Source organism: Solea solea, chromosome 9, assembly GCF_958295425.1.
Source record: "Solea solea chromosome 9, fSolSol10.1, whole genome shotgun sequence".
NCBI lineage: Eukaryota > Metazoa > Chordata > Actinopteri > Pleuronectiformes > Soleidae > Solea > Solea solea.
Window position 1 is genome coordinate 18,612,115 of NC_081142.1, and position 18,830 is coordinate 18,630,944.

Sequence of the window (18,830 nt, forward strand, 5' to 3'; positions counted from 1 at the left end):
TCTGTTTTCAGGGATTACGATAATTAAAACTACTGCTTAAAAAGCATCAACACCATCTGCTGATTGTGTGTCAAGATTTCTGTTCCAGCTGAGAAGCCTGTCGGCTTAGTGCTGTGGAAAGGAAGTGTCTCGTAACCCAATTCATTCAGCAAATGAGATATAACATGTTAATCAGTGAGCGGGTGAAGCTCACTAGAGAATATCTTTGTTCATTTAGATCTTATCGATCAACCCAAGCATTTTCAGGAGTGGCTGAACTTGAGATGTGTCACACTGCTATATCATTTCTGGTCCCAGTGTCGTCATTGCAGCTCATCGCCAAGTGGAAAGGGAAGTGGGTTTGTAATCAGAGAATCACTGCTTCTAATTCCAGGAAGGTTCCTGGTCGAGGTTCAGACTATCAGAGAGATAGTTTCCTGCAGGGATTAATAAAAGAAACAAAACAAAGATACTCTGCTGTCTGTGAAACAGGGCAATCTCTGTCGCAAGCTGAATGGGGGGGGGGGTCTTCATCGTGCTGCGAATCAACTTGGTATTAGGGCCAAACTGAAGAGAAAAAAAGTCATTTTTTGAGAATAAAGTCGTAATATTCTTGTAATATTACGACTTTATTCTCATCATATTGCGACTTTAATCTCATCATAGTACGACTTTATTCTCAAAAGTGTATGACTTTATTCTCATCATAATGCTACTTTATTCTCATGATATTACGACTTTATTCTCATAAGATTATGACTTTGTTCTCCAAAGATTACAACTTTATTCTCAAAAAATTACGAGTTTAGCCTCAAAAGATTACGACTTTATTCTCATAATATTACGACTTATTCTCATAAAATTATGTCTTTATTCTTAAAGATTACGACTTTATTCTCATAATATTACGACTTTATTCTCACAAGATTACGACTTTACTCTCGAAGGATTACGACCTTATTCTCATATTATTACGACTTTATTCTCATAAGATTACGACTTTATTCTCAAAAGATTACGACTTTATTCTCGAAAGATTACGACTTTATTCTCACAAGATTACGACTTTATTCTCGAAGGATTACGACCTTATTCTCATAATATTACGACTTTATTCTCATAAGATTACAACTTTATTCTCATAAGATTACGACTTTATTCTCGAAAGATTACGACTTTATTCTCGAAGGATTACGACCTTATTCTCATAATATTACGACTTTATTCTCATAAGATTACGACTTTATTCTCGAAAGATTACGACTTTATTCTCATAATATTACGACTTTATTCTCATAAGATTCCGACTTTATTCTCGAAAGATTACGACTTTATTCTCGAAGGATTACGACCTTATTCTCATAATATTACGACTTTATTCTCATAAGATTACAACTTTATTCTCATAAGATTACGACTTTATTCTCGAAAGATTACGACTTTATTCTCGAAGGATTACGACCTTATTCTCATAATATTACGACTTTATTCTCATAAGATTACGACTTTATTCTCGAAAGATTACGACTTTATTCTCATAATATTACGACTTTATTCTCATAAGATTAAGACTTTATTCTCATAATATTACGACTTCATTTCTCATAATATTACGACTTTATTCTCATAAAATTACGACTTTATTCTCGAGAGATTACGACTTTATTCTCATAATGTTATGACTTTATTCTCGAAGGATTATGACTTTATTCTCATAATATTACGACTTTATTCTCACAAGATTACGACTTTATTCTCGAAGGATTACGACTTTATTCTCGAATTAAGTTTAAATCATCAACAGTGGATTTTGTAATTTACCTGTTGCCTAAAATGATCTCATATATCAACTTTTATTTGAATATTATCCAACATATTGGACAGCGATGACATCATAGTGCAAGTCCACTACATTCTTAAAGACATTTAAGAAACAATTTCCTGCCATTCATTGGTTTATTTTTCCTCCTTCCACCTAAAATATAGAGGAGAATGAAATGTTCAATAACATCAAGAATCAAGAAATAATCCATTTGTTCTCTTTCCATTCTCATCTCTTAATTTGCCCCTCTGCTGTCTTTTCTTCCTCCCCTTAGGTATGCTCTCTTCCTTAGTGATGACAGGAGTGGTTGCCATGGCAACAGAGAGCAGACAGTAAAGTGAGGGAGAGAGAGAGAGAGAGAAACAAAAAGGCAGGATAAGCGAGAGGAAGAGGGAGGGTAAAGTTTAAGGTTTAAAGCGACACTTCGCCTGTCTTTGCCTCGCAGCATCCGTCTTCCTGTAAACATCTGTGTTTTCTCTTTTCTTCACACTGATTGATTTCCTCGAGCTTCTCCAGGAGGTTTGCATCTGTTCCTTCTATCAATCCTCCGGCTTTATCCCTAATCCCCCCCATCTATCCCTCAGTTTCCTGGAGTTAAGGGCCAATTATACCTTCAGGGTCTGAGAAACGCAGTTTACAACTGCACGTTCCCTGTGTGCGTTATATACAGCAATACTCCTGTTATAAACATTGAAGAGAGGGGAGGGGAGAGGAAAAACCCAGCTTGTTAGTTGCATCATTTACTTGTTGCGTTGATTTAAAGCAGGGAACCACACACATACACACACACAGTGTATGTCGACCGGGAGTCCACTGTCCTCTCCTCGTTACGTGGTTTCCACTCTGCAATTTAAAGTTTCCTTAAAGCAAAAAACCCCAAAAAACTGCAAAACTAAAATAACCAACGAAGATGGAGATTTCGGATTCAGTGCACATTCAGAGATTCACACTGCTGAAATGGAAACGATAAAATGTTTATGTCTTGTGCACTGGATGCAGAGAGAGAGAGAGATAGAGAGAGATAGAGGCTGTTTTAATCTCATTCATATATTCATCAGCAGGCAGAAATGCTGACGCAAGTAAGGAGAGGAGGCAAAGAAGGGAGAGGAGGCAAAGAAGTGAGAGGCAAAATGTGTGAGGTACAGTGTGAGAAGGAGGAGGAGACAGAAATCCAGACATATATCGAGTCACCCAGAGTCCTAATGGTAAAATCTAATGTACACAGTATAGGTTCAAGGAACAGGAAAGTTTAAATAGTAAGTGATAAGAGAAACTACAGAACCCTGGCAAACAAGACGAACATGATGATAATAATAATAATAACAACGCTAATAATAATAATAATGATAGTAGTATCTTTCATTCAAGGATTGCAGCTCAAAGTGCTTCACAATAAAAGGAAAGTGAAATTTAAAAAGCAAGTACAACAGCAAAACATAAAGAGGAGCTAGTTAAAGGCTAGAGTAAAAAGATTTTAGAGGAGTTTTAAGTCTTCTTTCAAAAATATCCCTGATATCTAAGGGAGGGTGTGTTCCAAAGTTCACGGGGGCATTTGATGAACATCACTGAGCAGACAGAGAGGGAGATAAATATACGGACGACACAATTCATTTCCAGAACTTTGACTACGTTATATATTACCCATAATCCATCACGAGAATGACTGTACTGAGCAGAGTGGGCGTGATCGGCAGGTAATCAGGTGTTACATACATGTAAAACACACACACACACGTTTTCTGGACACTTATAGCACAAGTTTGTGCTATACGTTATAGGAGTGTGTGTTCACATACTGATTAACTGCTTTTTTTTTGTTATTATTATTATTATTATTATTATTATTATTATTTTATGAGTGAAACATTTGTTAAACATGTGGATACTGTGCGGTTCATCATTTATCATTTTAAAGGTCAAGTTTTTACCATTTCATTTGCAGGATTTGAATTTAAACAGTTTTGGTTTAACTTATATAATCTTAGGTCCGAAATCAAAATGGTCGACTCGAGTAAGTAACTGTAAGAAAGTCGTACATACTGATTATCCACTTGATTAAAACAGGTTGTTAATGCTGTGACATAGCAACATATTTTGACTGATTTAAGCGAAATCTACTCCCTTTACTTGCTGTAGATACCAAATATAGTATAAATCCAATTTAACCCACAAAACAAGTTCTCGTTTTTAGATTTAATGTTTCTTCATTGATGCTTTTCTGTAACGTGGCACACATCTTTCATCGTCTGGTTTGATACAAAAATAGTGTTTTCTCCTCAGAAGAGACTGTCACTGCTTAACGCCGCAGCTTCCATTATTTTTAATCACCCTAAATACAAGAACCTCGTTGTCACACTTTACTTCACTCTAGTTACCTAGCAACACCCATTCACAAAATGTCATATAAGGCATAATGCAGTATATGGAGGCTGAACATACTCGCAGACTCACGCAGAGCGAGGCACAGGAACATGGCATATGAAGAAGAGGTGGCTTTTTCTTTTTTTACAGGGAAACGGAAGACATCGCAGATGTTGAGGTTATATATACCAGGTTTGTATCTATAGAGCTTTTGCGATCACGCTTTACTCACGTTCTCATTCTGCCGTCACAACCACGTTTGGGGTAAAGTTTCTGCAGGAACACATCAGGAATATCAAACATCTGACCTTCTGCGTGGACGACACCTGCTCTACCCACAGCTGCCTCAGTAAGGTCATGTAATAGAAAAAAAAAAAAAACAGGTCCCACCAACACATCATGGTTCCTGTCAGCCTACGTCCCTGCAATAATCAACACGTCAATTGATTCGAGTCACTAATGTGGACCTGCGTTTACATCCCACTCTGTTCACAGTGCACCAGCTCACCATGCCATCGAAATACCAGCTCCTACCTGCCAAGTAATCCCAGGTAATTCCCGTCTCCCCCGGTCGTGTCTGTCCGTCATCAGCCCGCTCATCTCGCCGCTCTGGCAGCCAACTAACCAGCCAGCCAGTTACTCATCTCAGTGGGAGCAGACTAAAACTCGGTTTGTTCCCACACCTAATACTGAACTCATCATAAGACATACAATATAGACAGTAATGGGCACCGTGCACAAGACAGCTTTACAACTTACAGGGAGGAAAAAAAGAAATGCACAGCAATTCGTGAAACTGCGTTTCCATAGCAACCATGGACATTTCATATCATTGGCAGGAAGACGACTGCGGGACAACGATGCTCTCCGTTCTGCTCTGCTCTTGTCTTCTCCGTAGTCCGACTCTGATCAGTTATTGTCGTATTCTTGGCTCGTTATTGCTTCGCACTTGAAGAATCAGATTAAAGGGACACGTTTCAAGTTAACCACTCGTCCTGTATGCAAGCGCCTCACATGTGAACAGGCGTCTTTAAATGAAGCAAACAAACATCCGCTGACCTTTGCACAAGGCAAAGATACATCTCTTGTTTTGCTTTTGAAGCTAAGGGGAGTGTGTGTGTTTGTGGGGGGGGGGGGGGGTTGAGTTGAGTGTCTGAATGAATCACATTATAATCTCATTTCACTTATTCATGAATGTATGAATTATAGAAAATATATAGGGTTCTGTTCACCTACATGCATCATCGTAGTGTTCATATGTTCATGTGAACATTGTATAGTGTGAATACATATTGATACACTGTACCTTGCTACTGGACACTGGTGTGCTCTTCTGTTTGTGCGCTCTGATTTGATTTGAAGTGTTTTATAGTTTTATTTTTCCTTTCACCCCAACCTGTCGAGGCAGATGCTGCACATCTCCGACTCTGGTTTTGCTTCTCTCCATAATATTGTAAGGTTTCTGCCTTACTATTTATAGATTATCTACTGTATGTTTGAAATTAGATTTGATTTGATACTCCAGAGAATGATTACACATCAGGATCTTTGGACATTTCGGAGAGGTAAGATTTGGAGTTATGCACCATCTGCACTTTTTTGAAAGCAGCTGGTGAAGTTGCTCCTTCTGGTTATTAATAATGATATTAATAATGGAATTTAATTGTTTTATTTGTATTTTTTTCTACAGTTCAAGCTATTTAATGAATGTTTCTATGGAAACCGATACCTACCTCTGAGAGATCCATCCAATGTCTGGAATCAGGAAGTGTCAGATAATACCTTTGCAACTAACAAGTGGAATTAATTATCATATTTGTTTATGTGTGACAATATAGCCTTGGTTCTTATTATAACAGAGGGAGGTGGGGGATCAAATATTTGCGGCACTGCTTTATCGTGTCGGTCGTTAATTAGGTTAATCATGTTTTATACACGTGGACATTAAGCGGCAAAGTATGTATTTTATATTTGTGGCCAAGGTTTTTTGAGAAGCAGCAGTCTGTTCTAAAAAGACAGGACATGAAGTGCAGTAAAGCTCTGCTCTTATTGATTTTAAATCACTTGTAAATCCCGGCCTCGGGAGACTCGCTGCTTTTATGAAACGGTGGTAATGTAATACACCTCTGTAATCAAACACATCAAATGCATGAGTGCGCAGCTCTGCGTAAGGAAACTACTCTATTGGATGGCATGTGTTTTCAGATCCCATTACATCGTAACGACACGACGCCTTTGGAAACTTAAATCATTTCAAAAAATGCCCTTTTTTTTACCTTTTTAAAAAGAAGACCACTTTATTGTCGGACATCTTGATTTGAAAACAAAACTTTTTCTCCATACTTTTGCTAAAAAGCCCAAGGCCGTCTAAATTTGGCTAGTGCTGTTGCTAAGCAACAAATGAAATCCCAGATGTTCAACAAGCTGTTCCTAAAAGTGAAAAAAATCCCCAAACAAAGCTTTTAAGTTCCTAAGGGTAAAGAAGATGCTGATGAAGACAATGATGATGAGGGGAAAGAGTGATTGTTGGCAATGCTTCCATGCGTTCTCACAGACTCTTGTTAAACTCGGTTAATCTTGTAGATTCCCAAAACCTCCCTCATCTGGGATTAACTGGACCTTGGGTTGGCTGCTGCCAACTGGCACAGATGGTGCAATGGCTACAATGTCAGTTTGTAAGAGATGAGATAAGCTCAGGGGAAGAAGAAGAAGAAGAAGAAGAAGAAGAAGAAGAAGAAGTAGAGCTGAGGGTTGACTGTGACATTTTGTAAAGGGGTCAGTTTAAGCCGTTAAAATGAGCACTGCAGCTTCATAATTGCTACGACAAAAGGTTGTTTGTCTCTATATGTCCCTGTGATCTGTCCATCTGTACCCGGCCTATCGCCCTGTGTCAGCTGAGATTGGCACTGCACCCCCCACGACACTCATGTGGAGGATAAAGTGGTAGAAAATTGATGGATGGATGAATATCCTTCCATATCCTATTTATCCCAATGAAAATCTGTCTATCCAGTCAACTTCAAACTTGTGTGGTGTGTGTATTTCAGTGTGTTTTCAGGGCGCAGGACGTGTAAGTGTAACATGACAGTGACTGTTACATTTGAGCGTCTATAAATAGAGTCCATTGCCCAAATGGCAGCAATTCGTGTAACAGTGCCACACATCGACAGGCACTGGACGTTCCTATGAAAAAAATTGATTACAAGTCAATCTAATTGTTATTCCGTTGCTGTCACGACCTCCCACACAACTGGTCTACGCCTGCCAGTACTTCTCCTATAGTATCATTTATTATCTGTTTGGATGTAAATTGCCCTTTTGGAAAGCGGCTGTTTATCTTAGCATCAAATGAAGAGAGATAATTGGGAGGGAGAAGTGTGGAAAGCACATGAAAGATCCTGTCGCAATGTGAGACCCATGATTGTTTTCATTCCATTATTTCTTTATAGTTTGACCTTTGTTTAAGGAGGTCTGTTGTGCATAAATGCTCTGCTTTCCAGGGATGTATTGCTCTGTGCTCACACATGTTTATATCTGGACGCTTTCTGGTGATGTGTTGGCCTCCGAGTGGCTTCACTGGATCAGTTGTTGTAGGTTAAGTGTTGTCCTCCAGGGCTCATAAGCAGCAACCACTTTGACCTTCTCAACACAAATTTATTCCAGTGTTTCTGCCTGACATCCCTAAGTACTAAATCCATAGTAAATGATTGTGTACCTCACAAGTGTTGCCCACTGCCAATGATCTACAGGAAACAGAGTGGCCTTTAGGTCCCAGGGCAGAAAAGTCACCAGCATGTCTGAGTTTGTTTCGCTCTTCATCAGCCATATTTTTAATAATACAATGACTCAAACATTCCCAGTTTTGGTGGTGTGAGCTACTTGTTTATCCGTGCAGCTGATAGCGTTCTTGTTCACTCTCGCTGCTCCAGTAGCATCATTATTTGCTGCATCAGGCAGCTGCTTTCAGAGACAAGGTCCAAAAAACCCCAACACACCACCTGCTCGCCACCAAACGGCAGCAAATGAACCAAAATGGATGGAGACTCGCTGCTGAACATAGTGGACACTGCTCGAGAGTCAGATATATCCCTCCGGATTTGGTGGGGACCAAATATTGAGCTAAATAAAACAGCGAATGTCCGAAGGGTGGCCATAAATGCAACATGAATGCCAACGATTCTCTGCAGCTGGTTGTTTAAATAAGCAACAAAGGTGATTCTGCCACATCGGCGTGAAACGGCGTGAAGCTCTGAGCTGAGGCGATAATCCATTGCAGATAAGTACAGCTGTTGCTTCACAGTTAAGACGGAACAAACATGTCTGTTAAGTTGATCTATTGACTCATCACAGATTGATTTTGTAAAGGAAACCAGGAGAATTTAATTGGCCCCATGCTGCCTGTGGGTGACCTGCCACTCAGTGGGCTACTGAGTCTGAGAAGCATTTTTGCCACTGAGCTCACACTGAGGCTGGACTCACAATTATGTTGCTTTAAAGCTTGACTTTGGGCGTGTGTGACATTTGGTGCTGGCGGCTGCCGTCACCTGGCAAAAAAGTTAATCTTCTGTTATTATTATTTAGCCAGGAAGCTTATGATACAGGTTAACTTAACTCTCATATATGAGAGGATAACCAAAAAATAACATGAACACCACCATTTTCCCTAAATGCTCTACTAAATAAAATAAACAAGGGGTGCATTTTTTGGCAGAGCTGGTTTTTACAGCTGCCGAGATTTGCATCCTCCACTTTATTTAGCCAAGAAGCACATGTGAAATTTATTGTTATATGCAAGAGGATATCCAAATATAACATGAGCACCACCATTTTCTCCCAAATGATTTACAAAATAACATAAACAGGGGGTGCATTTTTCAGCAGAGGTGGTTTTACAGCTGCCAAGATGTGCATCCCTAATTTTATTTAGCCAGGAAGCTTATGACACATGTGAAATGAACTCTCATATATAAGAGAATATCCAAATATAACATGGTTGCCACCATTTTATCCCAATTGCCCTACAAAATAAAATAAATAGGTGGTACATTTTTTGACAGAGCTGGTTTTACAGCTGCCGATATTGGTATCTCCCATTTTGTTTAGCCAGGAAGCTGTTACACAATTGAAATATATTGTATAGCTATTAGGGGGGAGCATGTAACATCCGTTTGCAAAACTTCAACATGGCATCACACACATATGTGAAGGCTTCAAAACAGGAGTTCTCCTGGGTGACATCATGACCGGTTGTATGTCAGTAACTCAAACACACAGAGTCCACTTCAAAAACCCTTTAAGGCTCAAGTATCATTGGTCATCACAAATAAAAGGTCTCCTCTGCTATCACAACACTGCAGTCATAACTGTCATGACTTTTTATCCATCCATATCACTTGAGTTGGACTCAATCACAACAGACAGTGGAAAACCAGAGTCTCTCAAATACACAAACACAGAGGTTTGCACAGATGTTGTTCTTTGCACAGCCTAAACAAAGTGTTATCCCTAACTTTAACCATAACCAATTAATATCTAACCCTAAATTTAACTTAACCACCAGAGCCGGCTCTAGGCATGGGCCCTATAGGCAGTCGCCATCTACTGGAGAGGCACCGGACAACCACAAATGAACATATAGTATATACATACATATAGTTAAGACAGAAATAGAGTGTGTATGTAAGTTCAGGCGTGTCAAATTTAAATAATCTGTAATGTAACAGTATTTTTTTTATTTAACCATTTACTATATTTATTTATTTTATTTTTTTATTTATTACTATGTAAACTATCTATCATCTTATTTTAGTCCATACGTCTACTGCACTATAGACAGTACTACTACAAACACGATACTATATAGTGTTTTATGACTTGTTTATTATTGTGGTCAGCACGACTGTGTGACATTCATATACATGTTCCAATAGTTTTAATTGACTTAAAACTCTGTTTCTAGTGTTTCTATAGAAACCCCTGTGGACTGTGACAGTGGACGAAGGGGACACTCTTCCACCCAGGGCACCAAAACGCATAGAGCCCTGCTAACCATAATTCAGATATTGGTCCTCAAAACTTAACACTAGTTCCTCAGAAATGAGATTGTGCCTCACTAGGACCAGGTTATGGTTCTGGTGGTTCTGACAAGGTCAGTGTTTATGGCAGAATATAAAGAGGTAACAAATAAAGTTGTCGTTTTTCTTGAAACTTTGGATTTGTGACTATAAAATTTACTTAAAATAATCAAATAAATGAATAAATTAATCAAAATAGAATTGCACACTGACGCTTATAGTACACGAAAGCGGGCACACGCGCACACCACCTCTCTCTCTCTCTCTCTCTCTGTATGTGTCTCTCGGTGTCTCTCTCTCTGTACGGAGGGACAGATGGGAGGAGACGCTCCTGCTGAATGTTCTTCCTGCAGCAGGTTTCTCGGTAACGGAGAGGAAAGGAAGAAGGACACCGAGCATCTCTGTCGGTTAACGGATCCGCTTCCCCGGTACAGTCACGTCACTCTCCCCCCGCTGTGAGATCCTGTATCTGGGATTTTTTTTTTTATCTTTGTAACGAAACCAACCGCCAGCCGTGCGCGTGCATGCGTGTGTGCGCGTGCGTGCGTGTAACCCACTTGGATTTAAACCTCACTGAGTGATCGTGGAATGACTCACTACTCCTCTACTACCGCGGCGGTGAACGCGCTCTCGCCCTGCGCGTCGTGGACCAGCAGCGGGGACTGATGAGGATGCGGCTGGGCGCGCGGCGGGCACCTGTGCTGCTCTCCTCACATCACCACCACCGGTAGATCCTGAGATCCTGTCCGGTGCTGCGGCGTCCACAGGGGAAACACCAGTCCTTTTTTATTTATTTATTTATTATTTATATATTTATTTATCATTATTATTGATTTAATACCCGGATCCGCGCCACCAGCAGCCTGACAGATGGATAACTACTCGACTTTACAACGTAAGGCAACACGTACAGACCTGCTGCAGTATTTGTCATCCAGGCTGTTAATGATGGGCATCCCCTCATGAACACTCATTGATATGGACACTGTGAGAACCCCATGTGACCTTAATGTACACACACACACATATACATGTTAAATACACAGTGTCCAGCACATTAGGGTTGAATGTGCTGCAGCAATCCCATCATATCCTCACGTTCTGTCTTTGTCACATGTTTAAATGCACCCCTGTAGTGTGTCCATCACTGCTATGTGTCTGCAATATTCACATTTCATACAATTCATCCTTTCATGAATACACAACCTCATCCTCAGGCCCCTTTCCCCTGCTTTGTGATGAGCTAATGAAACAGCCATGACTGCAGGAAAACTGTGTGTGTGTGTGTGTGTGTGCTTGATATATGATGCAGCGTCATTCATATATGATGCCCCCAGCAGCTCCATGATAGCTTCATAGCTTACATATTACCACACACACACACACACACACACACACACACACACACACACACCTACTGTATTGCAGCTTGGAGCAGTGTAGTTATGAGTCTATATCTTGGTCATTATTTAACTGTATCAGTGCTTGTTTCAGGCTTGTAAAGACAAAGGCTTGTTAACCGTGTGCAGCTAAATGCTTTATTGCAGCTTGTTATATGGGCTCCATCTGGTTGACGTGTTCCATTTTTTCTGGATCATAATTTTTGTTCCATAATTGCATGTCTGGTGTGCTCTCACTGACCAAGTCTTCAGGCTGTGTCTCCCTGACCTGCACCAGAGCGACATGCACATGGAAGGAAGAAGAAGAAGAAGGGGAGCTGCTGCTGCTGCTGCTGCATCTTCTTCTTCTTCTAATCAAAGGGAATATTTAATTACAATTTTCAATACAACGCATTTCAAAGCATCTCAGCACAGCGTTGCTCTTAAGATGTGTTCTATTAATACATTTCCTTTCAGCAGGGCTCTGCAGTCGTCGCAAAATAGGCTTATTTAGTGTGATTTCGTGCAAACAGGCCATTATGTGTGTGTTTCTCTGGCCACACAGAGGGAACAGAGAAGCAGGCTCGTGCAGAATATTTAATTATAGACCAGTCTCATTTTCCAAAATGACTCTGCCGTCTCTTTTTTATGTGCATTTAATGTGTGCTGAGATCATTCTTAGGGCTTTTAAGCCATGGCAGAGGCAAACTCAGCTTCTGGACTCTGAGGAGACTGATGAGACTGTGATTTACACCCAAGTTATGTTGAATTACTTGGTGGAAATATGTTCCAAAGGTGGTTGGCAACTAAACTGAGAACTTTTACTGAATTCCTGTCTGACCTAGAGTAGTTTTGCTCTACTTGTGTATTTCTATTTTACGCTGCAGTACTTTATTCTATCTTTCCATCAGTCCATCCATCCATGCAATATCTACTTTGGGACCAATCCCAGGTGAGAGGCAGGCTACAGTCTTGACAGGGTGACAGTCTTCTCATAGGACTACTTCATCCCAGTTGTATAGTTATTTTTGCCCATTATTTATCATACAAAACACACTATGAGCATCTAAACTAGAATGCAGGGTTTAGTAAATAAAACATTTAATAATGAAAGTGTATAATCCCATAATCTTAAATGGAAAACAAAGTGTAGGGATATTTCAACATGGTTCCAGCGCAATGACTGTCCCGTACATATGTAAAAGACAGAATTTGCCCTCCCTGTAGTGACTAAGTCTTATACTGTGGCAACTAAGTCTTGTACCGTAGTGACTAAGTCTTATACTGTGGCGACTAAGTCTTATACCGTAGTGACTAAGTCTTATACTGTGGCGACCAAGTCTTATACTGTAGTGACTAAGTCTTATACTTTGGCGACTAAGTCTTGTACCGTAGTGACTAAGTCTTATACTGTGGCGACTAAGTCTTATACCGTAGTGACTAAGTCTTATACTGTGGCGACCAAGTCTTATACTGTAGTGACTAAGTCTTATACTTTGGCGACTAAGTCTTATGCGACTAAGTCTTATACTGTGGCGACTAAGTCTTATAATGTAGTGACTAAGTCTTATACTTTGGCGACTAAGTCTTATACTGTAGTGACTAAGTCTTATACTTTGGCGACTAAGTCTTATACTGTGGCGACTAAGTCTTATACTGTAGCGACTAAGTCTTATACTGTAGCGACTAAGTCTTATACTGTGGCGACTAACTCTTATACTGTAGTGACTAAGTCTTATACTGTGGCGACTAAGTCTTATACTGTGGCGACCAAGTCTTATACTGTGGCGACTAACTCTTATACTGTAGTGACTAAGTCTTATACTGTGGCGACTAAGTCTTATACTGTGGCGACCAAGTCTTATACTGTGGCGACTAAGTCTTATACTGTAGTGACTAAGTCTTATACTTTGGCGACTAAGTCTTATGCGACTAAGTCTTATACTGTAGTTACTAAGTCTTATGCGACTAAGTCTTATACTGTGGCGACTAAGTCATATGCGACTAAGTCTTATACTGTGGCGACTAAGTCTTATACTGTGGCGACTAAGTCTTATACTGTGGCGACTAAGTCTTATACTGTAGTGACTAAGTCTTATACTTTGGCGACTAAGTCTTATACTGTAGTGACTAAGTCTTATACTGCAGCGACTAAGTCTTATACTTTGGCGACTAAGTCTTATACTGTAGTGACTAAGTCTTATACTGCAGTGACTAAGTCTTATACTGAGGCGACTAAGTCTTATACTGCAGTGACTAAGTCTTATACTGCGGCGACTAAGTCTTATACTTTGGCGACTTAGTCTTATACTGCGGCAACTAAGTCTTATACTGCGGCTACTAAGTCTTATACAGTATAAGACTAAGTCTCATACTGCAGCAACTAAATCTTATACTGTAGTGACTCAGTCTTATACTGTGGCGCTACTGGCTGCTGATATATATAAATAACAACCAGGTTCTTCCTTAGTGTCTGAAATTATATCAGCGTTTTATTGTCCTGATTATTTTTTCCATTTCCAATAAACAAATCAAAAACTAAACTTAAACCGGAGCACATGTAGAAAACTTTTTGCCTCTCGATCAGCAACACCTGAGTAAAGTGACAGGTGACTCAAATAACCCAGCATGACCCCGGGGTCGGTGTCAGCCTCAGGCACATTACAAAATTAAACACTCAAACCCCTAGTGGTTGTGGGGGAAACTCACAAATAAAAATATAGGAGACATATGGCTCCTGCACTCACTAAGTGAAGTTTTCTCACTACATTGCAATAGATAGATAGATTTAAACACACAGTAAAACAGACGAATCAGCTCCACATGGACAATCTACGAATATATCCTACAGCATCATGTTTTGCAAAGTGGTACTTTTGATATATTTTAGTGCACATAAAATGCAATTTTAAAGTGCAATTTGCACTCAAATTAGTTTGGTTCATTCATTACGTCATGTTCATAAACATAATCAGCTATTGCTCTGATAATTTATGTCTAATTTTACAGCAAATACACAAAATCTATCTTCTCAAATACAACCATCAGTACTGCATTAAATAGTGAGCTGACAGGTTGGATTGCTGCTTAAATGAAACAACATTAGGCTGCAGGACAACGTGGTCGTGAACTTTCAATATTTTACGACACTTTTACACAAGACATGTAAGAGATGCATACATATACTCTACCATTTTAGTCACACGTCAGTCTAAATTAAGCTTCAGATCTTGCAACACGATAAATGCATTAACGTTTCCCCTCCTCAAAGAATAACACTTGCATGCAGCTCGACGAGGAAGGGTTGACTCAGGCTCCAGCACAGCTCTGACAGGACACCGCTGCCGCTGCTGCTTCTGCTGCTGCTGCTGCTGCTGCTGCTGCTGCTGGTCGTGCTGGTGTTGATGCTGCCGGTTGCCTAGTGACTGTATCCATGGAACTGGCTCCCATCGTCATGGTGATGGGCCAAGGGAAAGAGACCCAGTGAGAGAAAAGAAGGGCAGAGATACCAGTACATCTGCAGTGTGGTTACGACGAGGAGACTGAATCGTGATATTGAAGACGGATCACAGTTTCTGTAATCGTCGTGTTTCGGCCTCGTGAGCCGTAGTGCGTTGAATAACTTGTGCTTTTTGGACACTGATATCTTTAGTTTCTAGGGAATTGTCACTCATTTAAGAGTTTTTATGGATGAAAAGATGAACCAGGTGAACCAATCACCCTGTCATTTGTTAATAAGGTTATGATGAGATGTGGATTTCAGTGATCATGTGTGATTTTAAGTGGCAAATGTATGTAACAGAGCTCTTTTACGGAGGCAGAGGGAAGAGTAGAGGAGGGAGGAAAATGATCCTGTTTGTCACAGCATGTTCTGTTCTGTTGTTTCCACACACACACACACACACACACACACAACCATCCACACTTGTCTCTCATGGGATAAATTTATCTTATTTGCTCATTCAACTGTCTTAATGCGATTTTTTTCATTTTTCTTTTCTTTTTTTTAATGATTCCTTCACTGCGAGTACAAATCCTCACGGGAGCATCTGTTGTGTCCCTTCCCCAGCATTCGGTAACAATGTTGCCATGGTTGCATCATGCACATTGTTCTCTCAAGGGTGACATAAATGTTTTTTGGCTCGACTCACAGATTTGGGGACTCATGCGGACTAACAGGGAAATGACATTCGGTTGAAAATGTGAAACTTTTACTTCATGTTCGCAGGGATAGTTTTTGCCTTTTGAGGGTGAAGTATGTGTTACTTGTATGGGAAGGAGTCTTAACCCTTTAACACCGAACGTATCGATGAAGCGCACTTTGCGTCACCGTCATTACGCTACGGTTTGTGCCATCGGAAAAATTCCAACGGTTTCTGAAAGCTGAGAAGTTGCACGTCAAAGTCAACGTGTGGTTGTTATGGTAATTTCGCTTGCGCTGTTGCAGGAAGCCAGAGAATCAGCGTCTTTGTCGCCAGAGAGGAGAGAGCTGGAAACACACCTGTACATAGTTTCCCTTTTATGGCCTGTTTTTGGACATTGAGAATACACAAAAGTCACATAACAAATGTTATTTGAAATATATTTTATACTGTTGAAATTTCAGATTTCACACAAATCTGGTGTTACAGATTTTTTTTGAAATAAAACTTTTTGTTTTTCTTCATTTTAAATTGTTAAAAATAGTGTTTTAACACGCTGCAAATTGTAAATAACTGCCAAAGATTGAAAGTTATTCTGGAAAAATGGGCACATTTTTGGCCCTTTTATGGTTAAAAAAAGCAAGAATGGGCTAATATTGTAATGGTTCTGTTGTTATTCTTCTTGCAGATCGAACATATTTGTTGGTTAAAATAAAAATCTCTGAAGGGCCAGCTGGGCATTTTCTACTGAACATAGATTAGGTGATCAGTCAAGGTGATGATCGAGGAAATGATGCTTGAACAAAGAATCCATCAATGAATCAATATTGACTTTTTGATTTGTTACATATTAACCTGTCTCTATAGGATTGAGTTGTTTTGTTTTGAATGCTGGGATAATCTATTGAGCGAACTTTCGTTGTTTTTAGAAAATGACACATTTCTACCCTGAAGTGCAGAACAGCCTGTTGCAGCAGTGATGGATGATTCCTCTGGCTTTAGGATGCATAGCTGTGGTCTTTCTTAAGATATAGTCATGTTGTGGAGCCTCTGGTATTCTTCTGTCTTACAAAAAAAAGGACACATCTTCATCCATTGTGACAGAAACATGAGAGAGGAGGAGGATGTATGTGTGTTACACGAACCAGGGCCAAGTCAAGTCAGGATTTCCTGGCTGTGGCTGAGACACGTTTAGATCATGTTCTGAGGCCGTCGAGTGTATTTTACATTACTGTATGATGTCGTTTTTACACGTGTGGTGACAAATTGACAGTTTAGGGACTTGGGGACCACGGGGACCCTGATTAGCTGTTGTAGAAACTGGCAGCAAGGTGTTTCACACTGAACCGTAAACTCAGTGAGGATGTTGTGCATAGCTGAGTCTTTCACACTTGTCCAGGGTGTCACATGGTGTGACCTTGTGTGTTTCTGCTGATTCCACAAATGCTTGTGTGTGTCATAGTCGCCTCTGAGTTGTCTCCACCTTTCCTCCTCCTCCTGTTTTAAATCCATGAGCATATTTGTATGGGCCTTGTGTTTATAAATGCATAAATTCTACTCAGGACACGCCCACTGGGGGGTTCCATAGACCCCAAAACTGGAAAAAAAAGTACTCTTTTGTTCAAACTTTGGGGCAGTGTTGTACTCACACCTTTGGAAAACGCACTTTCTCCACACTATTTATCGTAGTTTTCTCGTGAGCCGTGACTCGACGATCAGCTGTGAAGTAAAAGCTTCGTTAACACTTTCACCGTCACCTCGTTAATGGTCTAATGATACAGATGTCTGCGCTGACTTTTCACCGTTGTTGTCGCTCATTAGCAGCACTTTGTGGAACTGATATAAAATAACTGCGCAGCAGAGAATCAACTTGCTGTTCACGTGATTTATGTTTTCATGTGCGTTCAATTGGACACAGATTATTTCTGATATGGAGCTGAAAGTCTTGTCTGGATGCAGATCATCTTTTTTTTTATCTGAAAAGGCTGTTTTTATCTGAAAAGGCTGAATAGTTTGAAATATACTACGTGAAAAAGTCAAAGATTAAATCATCGTATCATCTTACGGAAAGTTACTTCAACCAAGCACAGTAACTCGCAGTACATGTACTAGTACATGTTGTACTGGTCCTATACGTCCAGCCTTTGTTCATTAAATTCACAATTTGACTCGAGTAGCCGGTAGTTGCGGCACGTCTGCAGTTAATTTCAAAAATGACACGCGGCATGGGACACGATTCCTCCTCTTCACTCATAAATCATCCGCCCAGGGTCTACGTGCGCAGACTGTACGCAGAGGTACGCGACTTAATTTTGATCAATGGTATTTGACTTATTCGATTTCTTAACGTCTCCATGTCTTCTCGTACAATAGATGGCCCTTTGTGCATGGCCTCTAAATTAAAAGAAAGCTGTAAAAAAAAAATAATGAGGTGATGCATTTCACTAAACCCTGTGACACGTATAAATCACATCACAAGCGTTTTGGATTTTCAGTGGAAATTCAGTGGATTACTTTTAGATGTCATGAATTTTTGCAGATGCTTTAAATGACAAAGACGAAAACAAACCGAAATAACATGAATTCCTTCATTCATATACAAAGTCAATGATGTTGGACTAACGCAATATTACTGGCTTTTTCTGCCTAAGCCGTCCCTGTAAAGTTTCTACTAAGGGAATGTAAAGTGTGACGGTCTCCCAGGGAAGAAGGAGACATGAGGTTCTCTCTCTCTCTCTCTGTGCATCCTGTGCCGGAGAGTCCACGTGTCGCTGTGGGCGACCCAGTCTCCTCTTAATGGGGACAAAGGCACAGGCGTCCTCAGGCCCGAGCACTCCATTAATCCTGAGTACACTTGGATGTTTGAATGCGAGGGAGACAAAGAGACACCGTAGGGTCTCTGTTTAAGCCTCTAAAATACTCTCGTCCCTTTTTAGTCTTGCAGTATTCAACGTGTAAGTCATCTGAATCGCCCGACTCGCAGCGTCTTTTATAACACGACTTACATTTATGAAAGTATACAAAGAGGGAAAAGGCAGAAAACATAACACGTGTCTTAGAAATGTGAGTGAGG

The 18,830-nt window shown here is 40.1% G+C and overlaps 1 protein-coding gene across 12 annotated transcripts in view; it reads left to right on the forward strand.

The window, feature by feature from the left end:
* The window catches only part of lrrc7 (leucine rich repeat containing 7), a 107,709-nt gene that overhangs the window by 25,914 nt on the left and 62,965 nt on the right, over window positions 1–18,830 (forward strand). For 11 of the 12 annotated variants that reach the window (XM_058638070.1, XM_058638063.1, XM_058638071.1 and 8 more), the window contains exon 1: window positions 10,559–11,131. The exons of the other annotated variant lie outside the window; for it this stretch is intronic. In XM_058638070.1, coding sequence (XP_058494053.1) covers window positions 11,107–11,131 — 25 coding nt within the window. In that variant the 5' untranslated portion in view covers window positions 10,559–11,106. Of the gene's footprint in view, window positions 1–10,558; window positions 11,132–18,830 lie in introns of those variants that run through there. 12 annotated transcript variants of the gene reach the window in all.